Source organism: Amborella trichopoda, chromosome 5 (assembly GCF_054954075.1).
Source record: "Amborella trichopoda isolate Santa Cruz 75 chromosome 5, AtrichopodaSantaCruz75HAP2 v2.0, whole genome shotgun sequence".
NCBI classification, from domain to species: domain Eukaryota; kingdom Viridiplantae; phylum Streptophyta; class Magnoliopsida; order Amborellales; family Amborellaceae; genus Amborella; species Amborella trichopoda.
The window spans coordinates 10,603,471-10,616,706 of record NC_142340.1 but is presented as its reverse complement, the minus strand read 5'-3'; the positions used below and the strand labels follow the sequence as shown (position 1 = coordinate 10,616,706).

The 13,236-nt window shown below is 39.9% G+C and overlaps 1 protein-coding gene across 16 annotated transcripts in view; it reads left to right on the top strand.

Moving 5' to 3' along the window:
• LOC18443657 (nudix hydrolase 3) overlaps positions 1-13,236 on the top strand; it is a 79,475-nt gene that overhangs the window by 28,352 nt on the left and 37,887 nt on the right. For 8 of the 16 annotated variants that reach the window (XR_016055947.1, XR_016055949.1, XM_011628551.3 and 5 more), the window contains exons 7-8: positions 12,797-12,883; positions 13,078-13,184. Coding sequence is in view for 12 of the 16 variants with exons in the window: in XM_011628551.3 (XP_011626853.1) it covers positions 12,797-12,883; positions 13,078-13,184 (194 nt within the window). In the remaining 4 variants the exon portion in view is untranslated. Of the gene's footprint in view, positions 1-12,796; positions 12,887-13,077; positions 13,185-13,236 lie in introns of all 16 variants that reach the window. The other 8 variants (XR_016055946.1, XR_016055948.1, XM_088867439.1 and 5 more) reach the window with 1 other exon arrangement.

Genomic DNA, 13,236 nt, shown 5'->3' with positions numbered 1-13,236 from the left:
AACCTGGACCTGACTAGCCAATTAACCCTGTTATGGTAGAAATCGTTCTTTGGTTTTTCACGCTAGATCCTCAGAGGGGGAAATTTCGGGAATTTCCTTATGTGAACATGTTGGTTGAGGTTTAAATAGTTTTAAGGATATATATTTTAATTTTAATGAGATGATTCACGAAGCGTGTCAAACTTCGGAACCTATTGCCTATATAAAATAAAATATGCTTAAGCAACTGAGAAAGCTATAACATGTGGAAAACTACCCTGCATTATGCACACTCATTCGTATATTTATACAAATTAAGTGACATACATTTACATATCAACCTAACTGGTATAGCACAAATGGGAAATTATCCTGCATTTTACAAACATGTATATGTTAATATGCATGTTGATGTGTTTGTGTTTATGTGCAAACACATGTCTATGTGTTTATGTTCAAACACACGTCTATGTGTTTATTTTTTTTAATGCAGTTATAAACAAAACCAAGGTGCCAAGGAGACTTACTTATCCTGTTCGCCGGAGAAGTTACATTGGCATTGCCCCCTTCCACAATGAGATTTTCTCCTCCAGCTAGGGTCAAACCTTGTGAATCGCTCGAGCAAAGCATTGGCCTTAGCCTAGGTGGAGTCACCAGTTCGAAGGAAACTGCTAAAGGAGATGTCACACCCCAAGAATTTACAATACTATTATTCCTGAGATGTGACGGACAAAACATATATACATCTATTGATAGGACAAATTTACAGTGGCAAGGTCTTACATAGTAAATAAAGAAAGCTAGCACAACAACAGTATCTTCCAAGGTTGATCTTGACTAGCACTCAAAATGAATCCGTAGTTATCCTGAAAAAAATGTTTACCATAGTTTGATGAGTTTGGCTACTCAGTAAGTGATCATCATAATCCTAAAAATAATCATGATTGAAAGATATCAATATTTTCCAAAATGAGATCTATTAACAGAAATGCATCAACAATTTCACTTTCAATAAATGCATAATTTAAGTATAATCCGAGTAATTGAAATGCTTATAACACTTTTAACGGCAGTACATAATTCAAAAGATTTCACAAAATACCCTACTGGCGTCCCAAGTAGGTCACCTATATACCCCATCAGCGTCCTGATGGGTCCACTTAATCCCTATCGGCGTCCCAGATAGGTCCACTTAATCCCTGCACGTCCACTTATACCTCACCGACGTACCGGATGAGTCCACTTAATCCCTACCGGCGTCCCAGATAGGTCCACTTATACCTCACCGGCGAACCGGATGAGTCCACTTGCATACTTAAATTATTTCTAAATCTCTTTAAACATTCGAAAGCAGCAATATCATGTACTCAACATATCACTGAAATCATTAATATGAATTTCACTTAAACCATTAATAACAGCCACTCTCTATAACATTTCAAAAATAACCAATCAAATATTTTGGGCTCAAATTTAGAAAGGTAGCAGTTTGTAAAGGCATTCTAGCATAATTGCCAATTTAATATGTATAGAAAAACTCTTAAGAAAATTCAAGAATACGGAATTATCACAATTTATGGAATATCAATTCACAAATAAACATTTCACAACAATACTATAATCAATTGCAAAAATGTCATTTTTTAAATAATAAGGCAGTCATTTGCACATGAATTTTACATAGTGGACCTATCTGGGATGCCGGTGAGGTATAAGTGGACCTATCTGGGACGCCGGTAGGGATTAAGTGGACTCATCCGGTACGCCGGTGAGGTATAAGTGGACCTGCAGGGATTAAGTGGACCTATCTGGGACGCCGATAGGGATTAAGTGGACCCATCAGGACGCTGATGGGGTATATAGGTGACCTACTTGGGACGCCAGTAGGGTATTTTGTGAAATCCTTTGAATTATGTACTGCAGTTAAAAGTGTTATAAGCATTTCAATTACTCGGATTATACTTAATTATGCATTTATTGAAAGTGAAACTGTTGATGCATTTCTGTTAATAGATCTCATTTTGGAAAATATTGATATCTTTCAATCATGATTATTTTTAGGATTATGATGATCACTTACTGATAATTGTCACACCCCAAGAATTTACAATACTATTATTCTTGAGATGTGACGGACAAAACATATATACATCTATTGATAGGACAAATTTACAGTGGCGATTTCTTACATAGTAAATAAAGAAAGCTAGCACAACAACAGTATCTTCCAAGGTTGATCTTGACTAGCACTCAAAATGAATCCGTAGTTACCATAGTTTGATGAGTTTAGCTACTCAGTAAGTGATCATCATAATCCTAAAAATAATCATGATTGAAAGATATCAATATTTTCCAAAATGAGATCTATTAACAGAAATGCATCAACTGTTTCACTTTCAATAAATGCATAATTTAAGTATAATCCGAGTAATTGAAATGCTTATAACACTTTTAACGGCAATACATAATTCAAAGGATTTCACAAAATACCCTACTGGCGTCCTAAGTAGGTCAACTATATACCCCATCAGCGTCCTGATGGGTCCACTTAATCCCTATCGGCGTCCCAGATAGGTCCACTTAATCCCTGCAGGTCCACTTATACCTCACCGGCGTACCGGATGAGTCCACTTAATCCCTACCGGCGTCCCAGATAGGTCCACTTATACCTCACCGGCGAACCGGATGAGTCCACTTGCATACTTAAATTATTTCTAAATCTCTTTAAACATTCGAAAGCAACAATATCATGTACTCAACATATCACTGAAACCATTAATATGAATTTCACTTAAACCATTAATAACAGTCACTCTCTATAATATTTCAAAAATAACCAATCAAATATTTTGGGCTCAAATTTAGAAAGGTAGCAGTTTGTAAAGGCATTCTAGCATAATTGCCAATTTAATATGTATAGAAAAACTCTTATAAAAATTCAAGAATACGGAATTATCACAATTTATGGAATATCAATTCACAAATAAACATTTCACAACAATACTATAATCAATTGCAAAAATGTCAATTTTTAAATAATAAGGCAGTCATTTGCACATGAATTTTACAATGTCTAAATATTCAAAACAGTAGAAAGAAATATCACAATTTTACTAAAAGCAGAAATATCACATTTATTTCTACCAATAGACAAGAAAAATAAATAAATTTATTTTTCTAATTTACAGCATTCAAAATTTCTAACATAGATAAAATATCACCATTTTTATTAAAAAGATTATTTTTCAAGATAATGAGGTCACGTGCGCATAATATATATCGCGCCTAAAATTCATGATAATAAGCAGAAATAATTATTTCATTTCATTTTAAAAAAGAATGGATTATTTTTCGAGACAATGGGGTCACTTACACACAAAACTTATAAAATAAAGATCCTGGACGGAAATATCACTATTTATTAAAAACAAACTATTTTTCAGGAAGACGATGTCACTTACACATAAAACTGATAAAATAAAGGTCCTAGACGAAAATATCACTATTTATTAAAAATAGACTATTTTTCAGGAAGACGATGTCACTTACACATAAAACTGATAAAATAAAGATCCTAGACGAAAATATCACTATTTATTAGAAATAGACTATTTTTCAGGAAGACGATGTCACTTACACATAAAACTGATAAAATAAAGATCCTAGACGAAAATATCACTATTTATTAGAAATAGACTATTTTTCAAGAAGACGATGTCACTTACCCACAATTATTTGAGAGAAAGCTTCCGATAAAAAATTCGGTTCGAGAGAGGAGTTCATTGTGTTTCGACCAGAGAGAGAGAGATCTCAAAATTTTGTTTTAGGGTGGGAGTGCTCACATCCCCTATTTAAATTCTTATAACGTATTATTGTATTATTTTATTACGCTCTACCTCATACCTGAGGTATCGCGTTAGAAGTCTGCTTTTATCGTACGAAAACCACGCCCGCTAAAGGACGTTGCCAGCTGCAAGCAGCAGGAGGCAAAAGCAGGCAAAAGAAAAAGTAAAGGCAAAGGCAAAATCTTTTGAAAATAGTGATGGTCCTCAAGGACCATCATATTCAAACAGAACATCACTTATTTAAAAGCATATTTTCTCCTTTTTTTTCTTTTTTTTTTTTTTGAAGTTTTAGGATTGTTACAAGAGATAAGGGTATTAGCATCACAGTCAACGAAGATTCCCCGAAAACCACAGTGTCCTAGGTCTCCAAGTGGGCAACAATCAAAATTTTAATTTAATGGACTCCTTGATGGGTGGGCTCCACCTGGAAGAGCGAGTGGGCTTGGGGGATTTAAACTTGATAATGTTTGACCAATGTGAAAGGGAAACTGATTTGGCAAGATGTTTAAGAGGTTTGTAGTTTAATGCCCAAACCATTGTGAGGTTATGAGCGGCCTTCGCAATGGCCACACTCAGACGTAATTTTCCTCTTAATATTCTCTAGTTTCTCTCCCCTTAAATGGTACAATGAATTGCCATGACTGATGCTCCTCTATAGAAAGATCTCTATCTTGGGGTATGCTGGGGAGAAGGAGTGAAAAGCTGATCAATCGATTTTCGGGTCGCCCGCTACCAATTAGTGTCTTTTAGGGTCAGTCCCAAAGAAAAGTAGCCATCCTACAGTGAAGGAAGAGGTGATAGTGGGTCTCTTCTGCTTCAGAGCACAAGCAGCAATGGTGTGCGAGAGGAAAACCTCTTTACAGTAAGATAACAGGTAATAATGACCAGCCAACTGAAGGCCTGGACTTTGGGTGGGATAGGAGAGATTTAGACATTGCTTGTGAGGGAGGCACCATGTTGCAACATAGAGAGGGATGGGTAGAAAGAGGAGGCCCTACAGTTCCCTGAAGAGGAATGAATTGAGATAATTTAATTAGGTCCAGAGTTAGAAAGAGAAAAAGATAGCGGGAGGATGTGGAGGGTCATCGGTTTTGGAGTTTGAGATCGGACTTCTGAAGGTGGGTTCCACCCAAGAGGGTTCTGTGAGGTTCTAAGCATTGGGCGACTCTGATTGTATAGGTTTGCTACTAGTAATAAGTTAGGCCACATGAGTTTGAGCGGCTAGAGACCTATCCAGGAATGAGACTAGAAAGGAACAATGTCTCAGTTCACTTTGAACCTAATGGAAGCCATGAACTGCTGATGACATGCGTAGATACTTCTGTAGCTTCCTGATCTGTGTTGATTTGATCTTCTCAAGGGGAACCACTCGAGGTGGTCAGCCCCCGTACTTGTGGAGAGCTTTGTCTCCACAGGAGTTGGTGGGTGGCAAAATGCCACAACCATTTACCTAGCAAAGCGAGATTCATCTTTTTAAGATCGGGATATGAAGGGCCTTAGATTTGGGTTGAAACACTCTTTCCCAGTTGGCAAGATGGATTTGGCACTTGGAAATATCACTCAATCACAACCAAGATTTCATGAGGTGGTGAAGTGTATCAACGACCAAGGTAGGCATGAGAAATAGAGATATGAAATAGATTGGGATTTTAAACAGAGTGGCTTTGATGAGGGTAATCCTATCCCTAAGGGAGAGAAGATGATCTTTCGACAACTTTAGCTCGATAGAACTGTTCGATGACAGGGTCCTAGAGAGACTTGCTATGTTTGCCAGTACACAATGATAGACCGAGATTCTTGGCCGGTAAGGAGTTGGTTTTATATCCTATTCTGGATGCAAAATCTAAAAGGGCACAAGGGGGAACCCTAATACCCCCAAGAGCTTTGATTTGGCTAGATTGATCTTCATCCCAGTAGATAACTCAAAGTTGAAGGAAGAACCAGAGATTATCACGTTCATCTGATGAGGCGAGTCTGTAAGATATGAATCCTCAAAGAAGACCTAACAGGTACAACCTTGTGAGTGATCTGCTAAAGACTTTTGCGACACTGGCACAAAGAAAAGGCGAGATGGGATCCTCTTGACGGGGGACATGTCGAGGTGGAGAATAGGTCCTTAGGGAAGACATTGAGGAAGATGGAAGAGAGATAGATGATTATAGCCATACATCGATTCCTCCTCCTCCAATCGAAGCCCATACAAGCAAGAACCTGGTTGAGGACAGCTTAGTCCACATGATCGTAGGCTTTCCCAATCCAATTTAAGAATTAGACGGGATTTTACAAAGTTTTATGTGGTTGATGGCTTCATGCAGTGTAAGAGCCCCATCAAGGATTTGGCAATTTTGGACAAAGCTGCTCCTGTTAGGTGAGATTGCATTACTAAGAACCGACTTGAGCCTCGTGGCAAGGACTTTGGTAAGAAGTTTTTATGACGAATTAAGGAGGCTAATGAGACAGAAATCCTTGATTTCACGACCACTTTCCACCTCAGGTATAGAAGTAATGAAAGTGGTGTTCATCTTTTTGCTAGTAACCTCTTGGACCTCTTGGACCTCTTGGTAATGGAACTCATTTTTAGAAGGGAGGAAGTCTGGGGAAATAGTCTCCTAAAATCTAGAAAAATGGCTATCGGAAAATCGTCGTACCTTTGGGATATACCTTACGAAGCTCAACAATCATTATGCAGAATCTTCTGCTTTGAAAGGCCTTTGGAGCCATGTGGCTTGGTCTGGGAAGATGGACGGGAAAGGATGATGAGTCATAGCATGGCGAGGACCAGTTGTTAAGAGAAGATACTTTGGGAGAAGGAGATGATGGTAGACGCTATGTCATGGGATTCTTGAAAGTGTCCCGGCCTATTGAGATTTGGCTAATCAGATTACCCCTATGTCTAGAACTTGCCATCTTGTGGAAGAAGGCGGTGTTCCTATCTCCTATCACAAGCCATTTATTTCTGGAACATTGGAATCAGTAGATTTTTTTTCTTTCTGAGGAGGTCCATGATGTTAATTGAAAAGTCATCTCAGAGGACTTAGGAGGTGGAGAGGGCCTTTGACTCTTCAAGAGAGTCAAGAGTTTGAATTTCAAAAAGAAAGGAATTTCTAGCTTTATTGAAATTTGAAGTGATACCCTGGCTACAAAATTTGATGTTCGATTTGAGGAGACAGTTTTGCAATGTAAATACGCCAGTCCAAGAGTTGGAAAGACGACCACCAGGAGTTAAAGCACTTATCAAAACATGGTTCTTTCGACGAAGGCAATTCAATTCTAAAGGGTTTAGGTCCAGAAAGAGGTAGATTAGTGTCAAGAAAGATAGGTTTATGGTCCAAGGTAGTAGTAGGAAGGGTAAAAGAGTGAGAACTGGGAAGAGGCCTTCCCAATCCTATGAGACCAACTAACGATCTATTTTAGTAAGAATGGGCTGGGAAAAGTGGTCGGACCTGGTAAAGGCGAAGCCCGTAAGAGGAATTTGTGAGAGGTGATTTTGTGCAATGAAATTGGAGAAACTGGGCATACTTAGTTATAGTAAGGCATTTATTGCATGGGTCCACCTAATGGTATCGAAAACTGCTTCAACCACCAAAGGAATTGGTGTTGAGGAGGCAATCTTCTCTAGCTCAGCTTAGAAAGTAGATCTTTGCTGAGATCTGTCTAGATTATAGACATTAGGGAATTTCCAATTTGTTTGATTTTCTAGATGGGAAAATGGAAATCGAGAATCTTCCCACAGTTTGAGAGAGGAATGTGAGAAGTCACATCCCAAATGACCAAACACCCCCATAAGAACTATGGAACTCCAAAGACACTCATTGAGAGGGGAGTTTGCCTCTAGCATTGTGGATTTCAAGGATGGTAGCCAGCACATCTAGGGTGTTGTGGCAGAAGAAAGAAACTCACTAAGACCATGAATGCTCCAGATGACGAATTTCATCTAGAAACTATAAAGGAGGAAACTAGGCATCTAGAGGAAGGACTGAAGGGAAGAAACTGGGTATCAGACCCTTGTGTAATTATTGCAGAACAATTGTATTGGAGGAGTACTCACTTGTTACCTTTCCAGCTTTGGACCTATGGAAATTAGCTATGTTCGCTCATGGGGAGAGGGAGGGGATTGTATGAGAAACACATGGCTTGAGTATTTCTTTGATTAGAGGTTCTCTATTGATCCTTTGAAGCTCAGTGTTGTCCACCTAGGGCTTGCTGCAATGAGGTGTAGGGCTGAACCTGGTCTTCTATTGGAGCATTAACGACCGAGGACAAGAAGCAATCCAAGGCACATGCTAGATTGAAAGACTCTGGGACTAAGGGATTGGAGGGGAGTCATTGTGGGGCTGTTGACAGTGGTAGAAGATTGGGGGAGGCAATTAGGGAAGTGAGAGACAAAGAAGAGGAAGAAAGGGAAGAAGGTGAAGGGGAAATACTCCACACCACCCCCCTTGGAGGCAAACGCTCTGGTTTGAGACAAATCAAGCAGGGAGAATTGAGGGGGGTTAAGGCCAAGTTGAAGGGCTTAGAGGGACGAGAGTGGCAAAAGAGAGGGATGAGAGCTGAGAGGAAGTGGAGGCAAGAAAGTATTATGCATCGGAGAAATATATGGAGGAAGAACAATCCCAGAGAGATGAAAATTGGAGATGACAGATACCATTTCTGGGGATAGGGGAACCAAGGCATTAAGTCATTTGAAGTCTTGGGCATTGTGAGGAAAGAGGGAGGTGGTGAGAAAGGAAAAAGCACAGAGGAAATTGTGGGCCATGAGATATATGATTTCTGAGAAAGTGAAAAAAGAACTTGGAATCTTCTTTAGCGCACAACAACAATGTGGAAAGTAAGTATTAAACAACTCTGTCGAAGCTAATTGAAAGTGTTGCGAAAGCGGTTGAAGGTTGGGACTGATCTTGTTGCTTTGCAACCTAAGCAATTTCATAAACTTCTTTCTTCACTTACGTTGCGTGGGTGGGGGGCTTGGGTTTGGAGGAGGTGGCTAGAAATTTGGGTCTATTGTCTTCGAGAGTTGGCATGAGGGCTCAAGGGGGGGGTAGGAGAGGGTGAGGGATGGTAAAGAAGTTCTTCACCCGAAGGAAAAGAAAGGTTGACACAAGGGGGTGAGCCTAGAGAGGAAAGATTTTGTTCTTCGAGTGGATTGTAAGGCATGACAGTGGGGGTATGAGGGGGATAACGGAGCCGGGGTCATTGAATGAGCCTAGGGAGTGAGAGGCTCAAAGGGACAACTGTCAGAACTGGGAGGCAGTGCAATCAATGTTTGGTTAACTAATGAATGGCATGGCACAACAAAAGATGGTCCTTTTCTAGGCATGGCAGAGGAAGGGTGCTCCTCAAGGATTAAGACCTCCCCATTGGTAGCCACGTGGCACCTGAGCACTGAGGCCGTATGTGACAATTGCATTTGTGTAATGACGGCCACTATATGATATAGGGAGAGGAAGAAGAAGGTAAAGAAGCATGCTCTTCGGGGTCGGATCTGTCAGAAGGTGTCGTCGCCAAACCGCAATGGTCACCTTGATCTCCATACTCTAGATAGCGATGGATGGGGGAACCATGGAAGCTGACGATGATGAGAGATGATAGGTCTTGGGAAATGAGAGATGATAGGTCTTGGGAAATGATATGGGACAACTAGAGCAAGAGAGAGATCAACATGACCAGAGTCTTCTGGATGTGACAGATGATTAGGCAAGCAAAGAGCTGTAGGATAAGGAGAGGGCCACTCAAAAACTGCACTAGTCGAAACGGTAATGGGAAGCAACATTTAATTAATTGTTGCATTAAGGATGGGTTAGATGCATGGAGCAGATGCTTCGTCTGAGAGATAGGAACGGAGCCAGCAGTGGGAGGGCCATCGGATGATCATCCACTTGTCGCCTGATATCTTTCGTGGCTGTGGCGTTGCCTGTAGACCACCATGGTCCAAGGCACTAGACTATGCTTTGATGGAGTAGGGAGGTCCTTAGTGGAAGTGAAACCCAAACTTGAGCGAGATGGATTTGGGCATGGATTCTAATGAGGGAGAATGGATTATTAAAGAGTCAAAGTCGAGGGGGAGGTTTCGAGAGATCCTTGAGTTGTATTTCAAGAAGCCTTCACAGAAGTCATCTATAGATCTGTAGACAGCCAGGTGACACAAGTGGGTTGGAATGCCATAAACATGACATCAGTGGGATGGAATGCCCTAAACATGATGGCGGATGGTTGCCAAAAAACCTGGGCTCCAGAGCTATAGGTATAGTTTACCTTTCCTAAAAATAGATCTTTGGGGAGTGCCACTGCGTCCTCATCTGTTTGGAGGGAAAAGACAACAAGTGTTCACCATTCTAAAGTGGACGACAAAGTGATACTCTTGGAGTTCCACGTGGAGTTGGCCCATATCGATGTTCATGGTATCATGCCTGGGAGGTTTAAACTCAGCGATTGAGGAATTCTCCAAAAAGCCTAATTTTTGTGCCGGGGGCTTCCCACAATAAGGATATAGCTTATTCTGGCAGGGTCTTGGGTTGAGAGAGTAGGTTGGGGATATGAGACCATGGGTTTCAGAAGGAACCAGTTTGGGATCTATTGGGGAAGGGTTTTGGGAAGATGAAGGTTGGGAACCTTGGATGTACTTAGGGATTATGAGGTTTGAGAAGGTGGGAATAGTTCTGCTAAAGAGGGGGGAAAAGGAACGTGGGTTTGCGGCAAAGGAGAAGCGGAAGAAAGTTGGTGTGGGTGTATGAGGGGGAGGGATGGAGCAGAGTTGGAGAATGTTTGTTGCAGAGGTAGGTGGAGTGACTGTTGAGGAGGTTGGGCAGGGTTGACTGGCAAGGTATTTTTCGGTTGGAACTTTGGAGGGATGGTTTGGGATAAGGGAGAGGACTGTGACTGGGAATTATGGGTGTGATGCCTGCAGGAGCTCTATCAGGGGGATGAAGCAGATACGGCATGTTAACAGAGAGTGATTGGGGGGAAGAGGTATGAGAGGTGGTTTGTTCCCCCCTAGGGGGGAGGGGAAGAGAAGGAAGAACTTGAAACGATAAGGGTGAAAGGCAAAATTCATGAAGGACTTATGTTTTGGAACCACTGTTGCTCAGCATGAAGAAAGGAGGCGAAGTGAGCTGCATTTCTTTACAAACTTGTCTTTATCATGCAAGTCACGTCAAGTTTTTGAAGGATGATACACAAATCTGGAAATAGAAGATGGGTGTTTCTTGTAAAAACTGGAACAGTTTGCTGTTTTACAACAACCTCTAGCATTTATTGATTAAGAGGTCCATGGTTTCAGACTTGCTTTAAATTTTATGCATCCCCATGTTTGTCGGCATGGGAAAATGGATCCTCTTATCTCGAAGCTTTTATAATGGCCTTGTGTCTTGTTCCTACGATTCAACTTGCTCTCAGGGATCCTTCACATTCAGATTACTAGGTATAAAATTGAATCTTATGAATTTTCATGTAAAGCGTCTTGTAAATAGTATATTCTTTGGAAATTCTGGGAGTGCACAAAATAATATATTCTTAGTGGCTTCTGAAAGAAGGAAATTGCTGCATGTTTTCCCAGCCTAACGACCATCCTTCTTTGTATTTGTATAAGTATAAAAACGGGTCGAAAGTCGGTCGGGAACAAACAACAACCGCATTGGCGAGACCACGTCTGACAAAACAGGAACGCTCATATGTGGTGTGGGACAAGTCTTTCTTCATTTCATAACGAGTAGATTCTTTCTATCTCATAGTCATAGGAATATTTTGCCAACCGTTGTAACTGATAATTTTCTTCTACCTTGTACAGTAGCTATTTAGAACACTCATGATTGGGCTACATAGAACATAAATGTGTTTCTAAGTGGAAGTGGAGATGTTGCTGACATTCATAATTGGTAATGTTGTGTGGCATTTCTTTAATAACTTTTGGTTTTCCTCATTATAAGGAATTAACTAAATCAATTTCATCCTTTGCAATGTCGTTCAAGGTTCTAAAATCCTTTGCAATGTCGTACACAAAAGATGCGCATTCGCTAGTAGATTGCCTAGTTGTTGAAGATGTACAATAGTAAGAATGTTATTCTCATGACTGGCTGTAGAAATATAGATATCAAATTGGATGTTCCCTCGAAACTAGTTATGGAGTTAAACCATTCTGCACTTTCCTAGATAGCTTGTTATACATAAATATGCCGACTCAGTGGTGAATGGTTTGACAAATATTGTTATAAATAGAAGGCGGTTGGGGCTCCAGGTGTTTTTTATGATCATAATTTGTCTCTGTATACATCTTTAACTTATACATTTAAAAGAAGAATTTAATATCCGATTGACCCTTTATTTAGTCAATGCATAAGGAGAAGCAAGTTGTGGCGAATTCCATGTATGTCTCCAATGATTTGCTAGTTGCTTTAGATGACATTTTTGCTACCTGTTGTCCATTCTCCATGCTCTATTAGAAAGATTTATTACTGTTGCATATTTGGATTTCTTTTACATTATTGTATTGATAGTATCAGGCTGAATTAATTGCAGTAAATCAATTGATAATAACTCTCATTGTTCCTTACAGTTGCTGGCTACGAACTTGAAATGGGTGTTCACATGTCCTTTATTTCATTCATTTGCTATATGGCCATCTCTGCCCCTGTATCCCTTTTTTACACCAGATGATGGTTACAATCTGCGAGCTATTGGGCAGCCTCCTTGCCCAACCTGGGCTTTTTGTTTAATCTTTGCTGGATTTAGTTCTTTTGCATGAATATATCAGCGCTTTTAGGAGGTTTCATTCAGCTCTGTATGATACAAAACAAAACATTTGGATCCTTGCAAGAATTGCTTAAGTATTTAGTCTTGAATTCATTATGGTTTTCAGGCTGCTAATCTTGTATGATTGTGAAAAATTGACATCTCATCATTCAGATTATTAAGGCCTTATTTTGCTCCTAGTGTACTTTATTTGATGCAGCTGTTGTACTTGTCTGACTTTGATGCAGGAGACTGGGCTTTCTCAAGGAGACATGGAGGCTTTAGTGTCTGTTATTAGAGCTGCTAGAATCATGGATGATATCTTCTACGAACAGGTTGTAAGTAGTGGAAATTAATACTTCAATGCTCTTCTTCTTAGTTATTATTCTTTTATGTGTTTTTTCTTTGTTGCTACTTATTTCTCATGTTCCCAGATTTCTGGGATATAGATTGAAAGTAAATTGGATATTTTTTATGCTATTTTGATATTTTCTTTGGGTTAATAGAATCACTTCTAATTTACTTTCAGGTATGGCATAGTAATCCTGTGTTACGAGCATGGTTGAAAGCACATTCAGATGATTCTTACCTAGACAGGTTAAAATGGGAATATTATCATATCAATGGGAGTCCATGGTAATACCTCATTGGTAACTTGTTACTTTCCTTGAAACATAAAATAAAATGT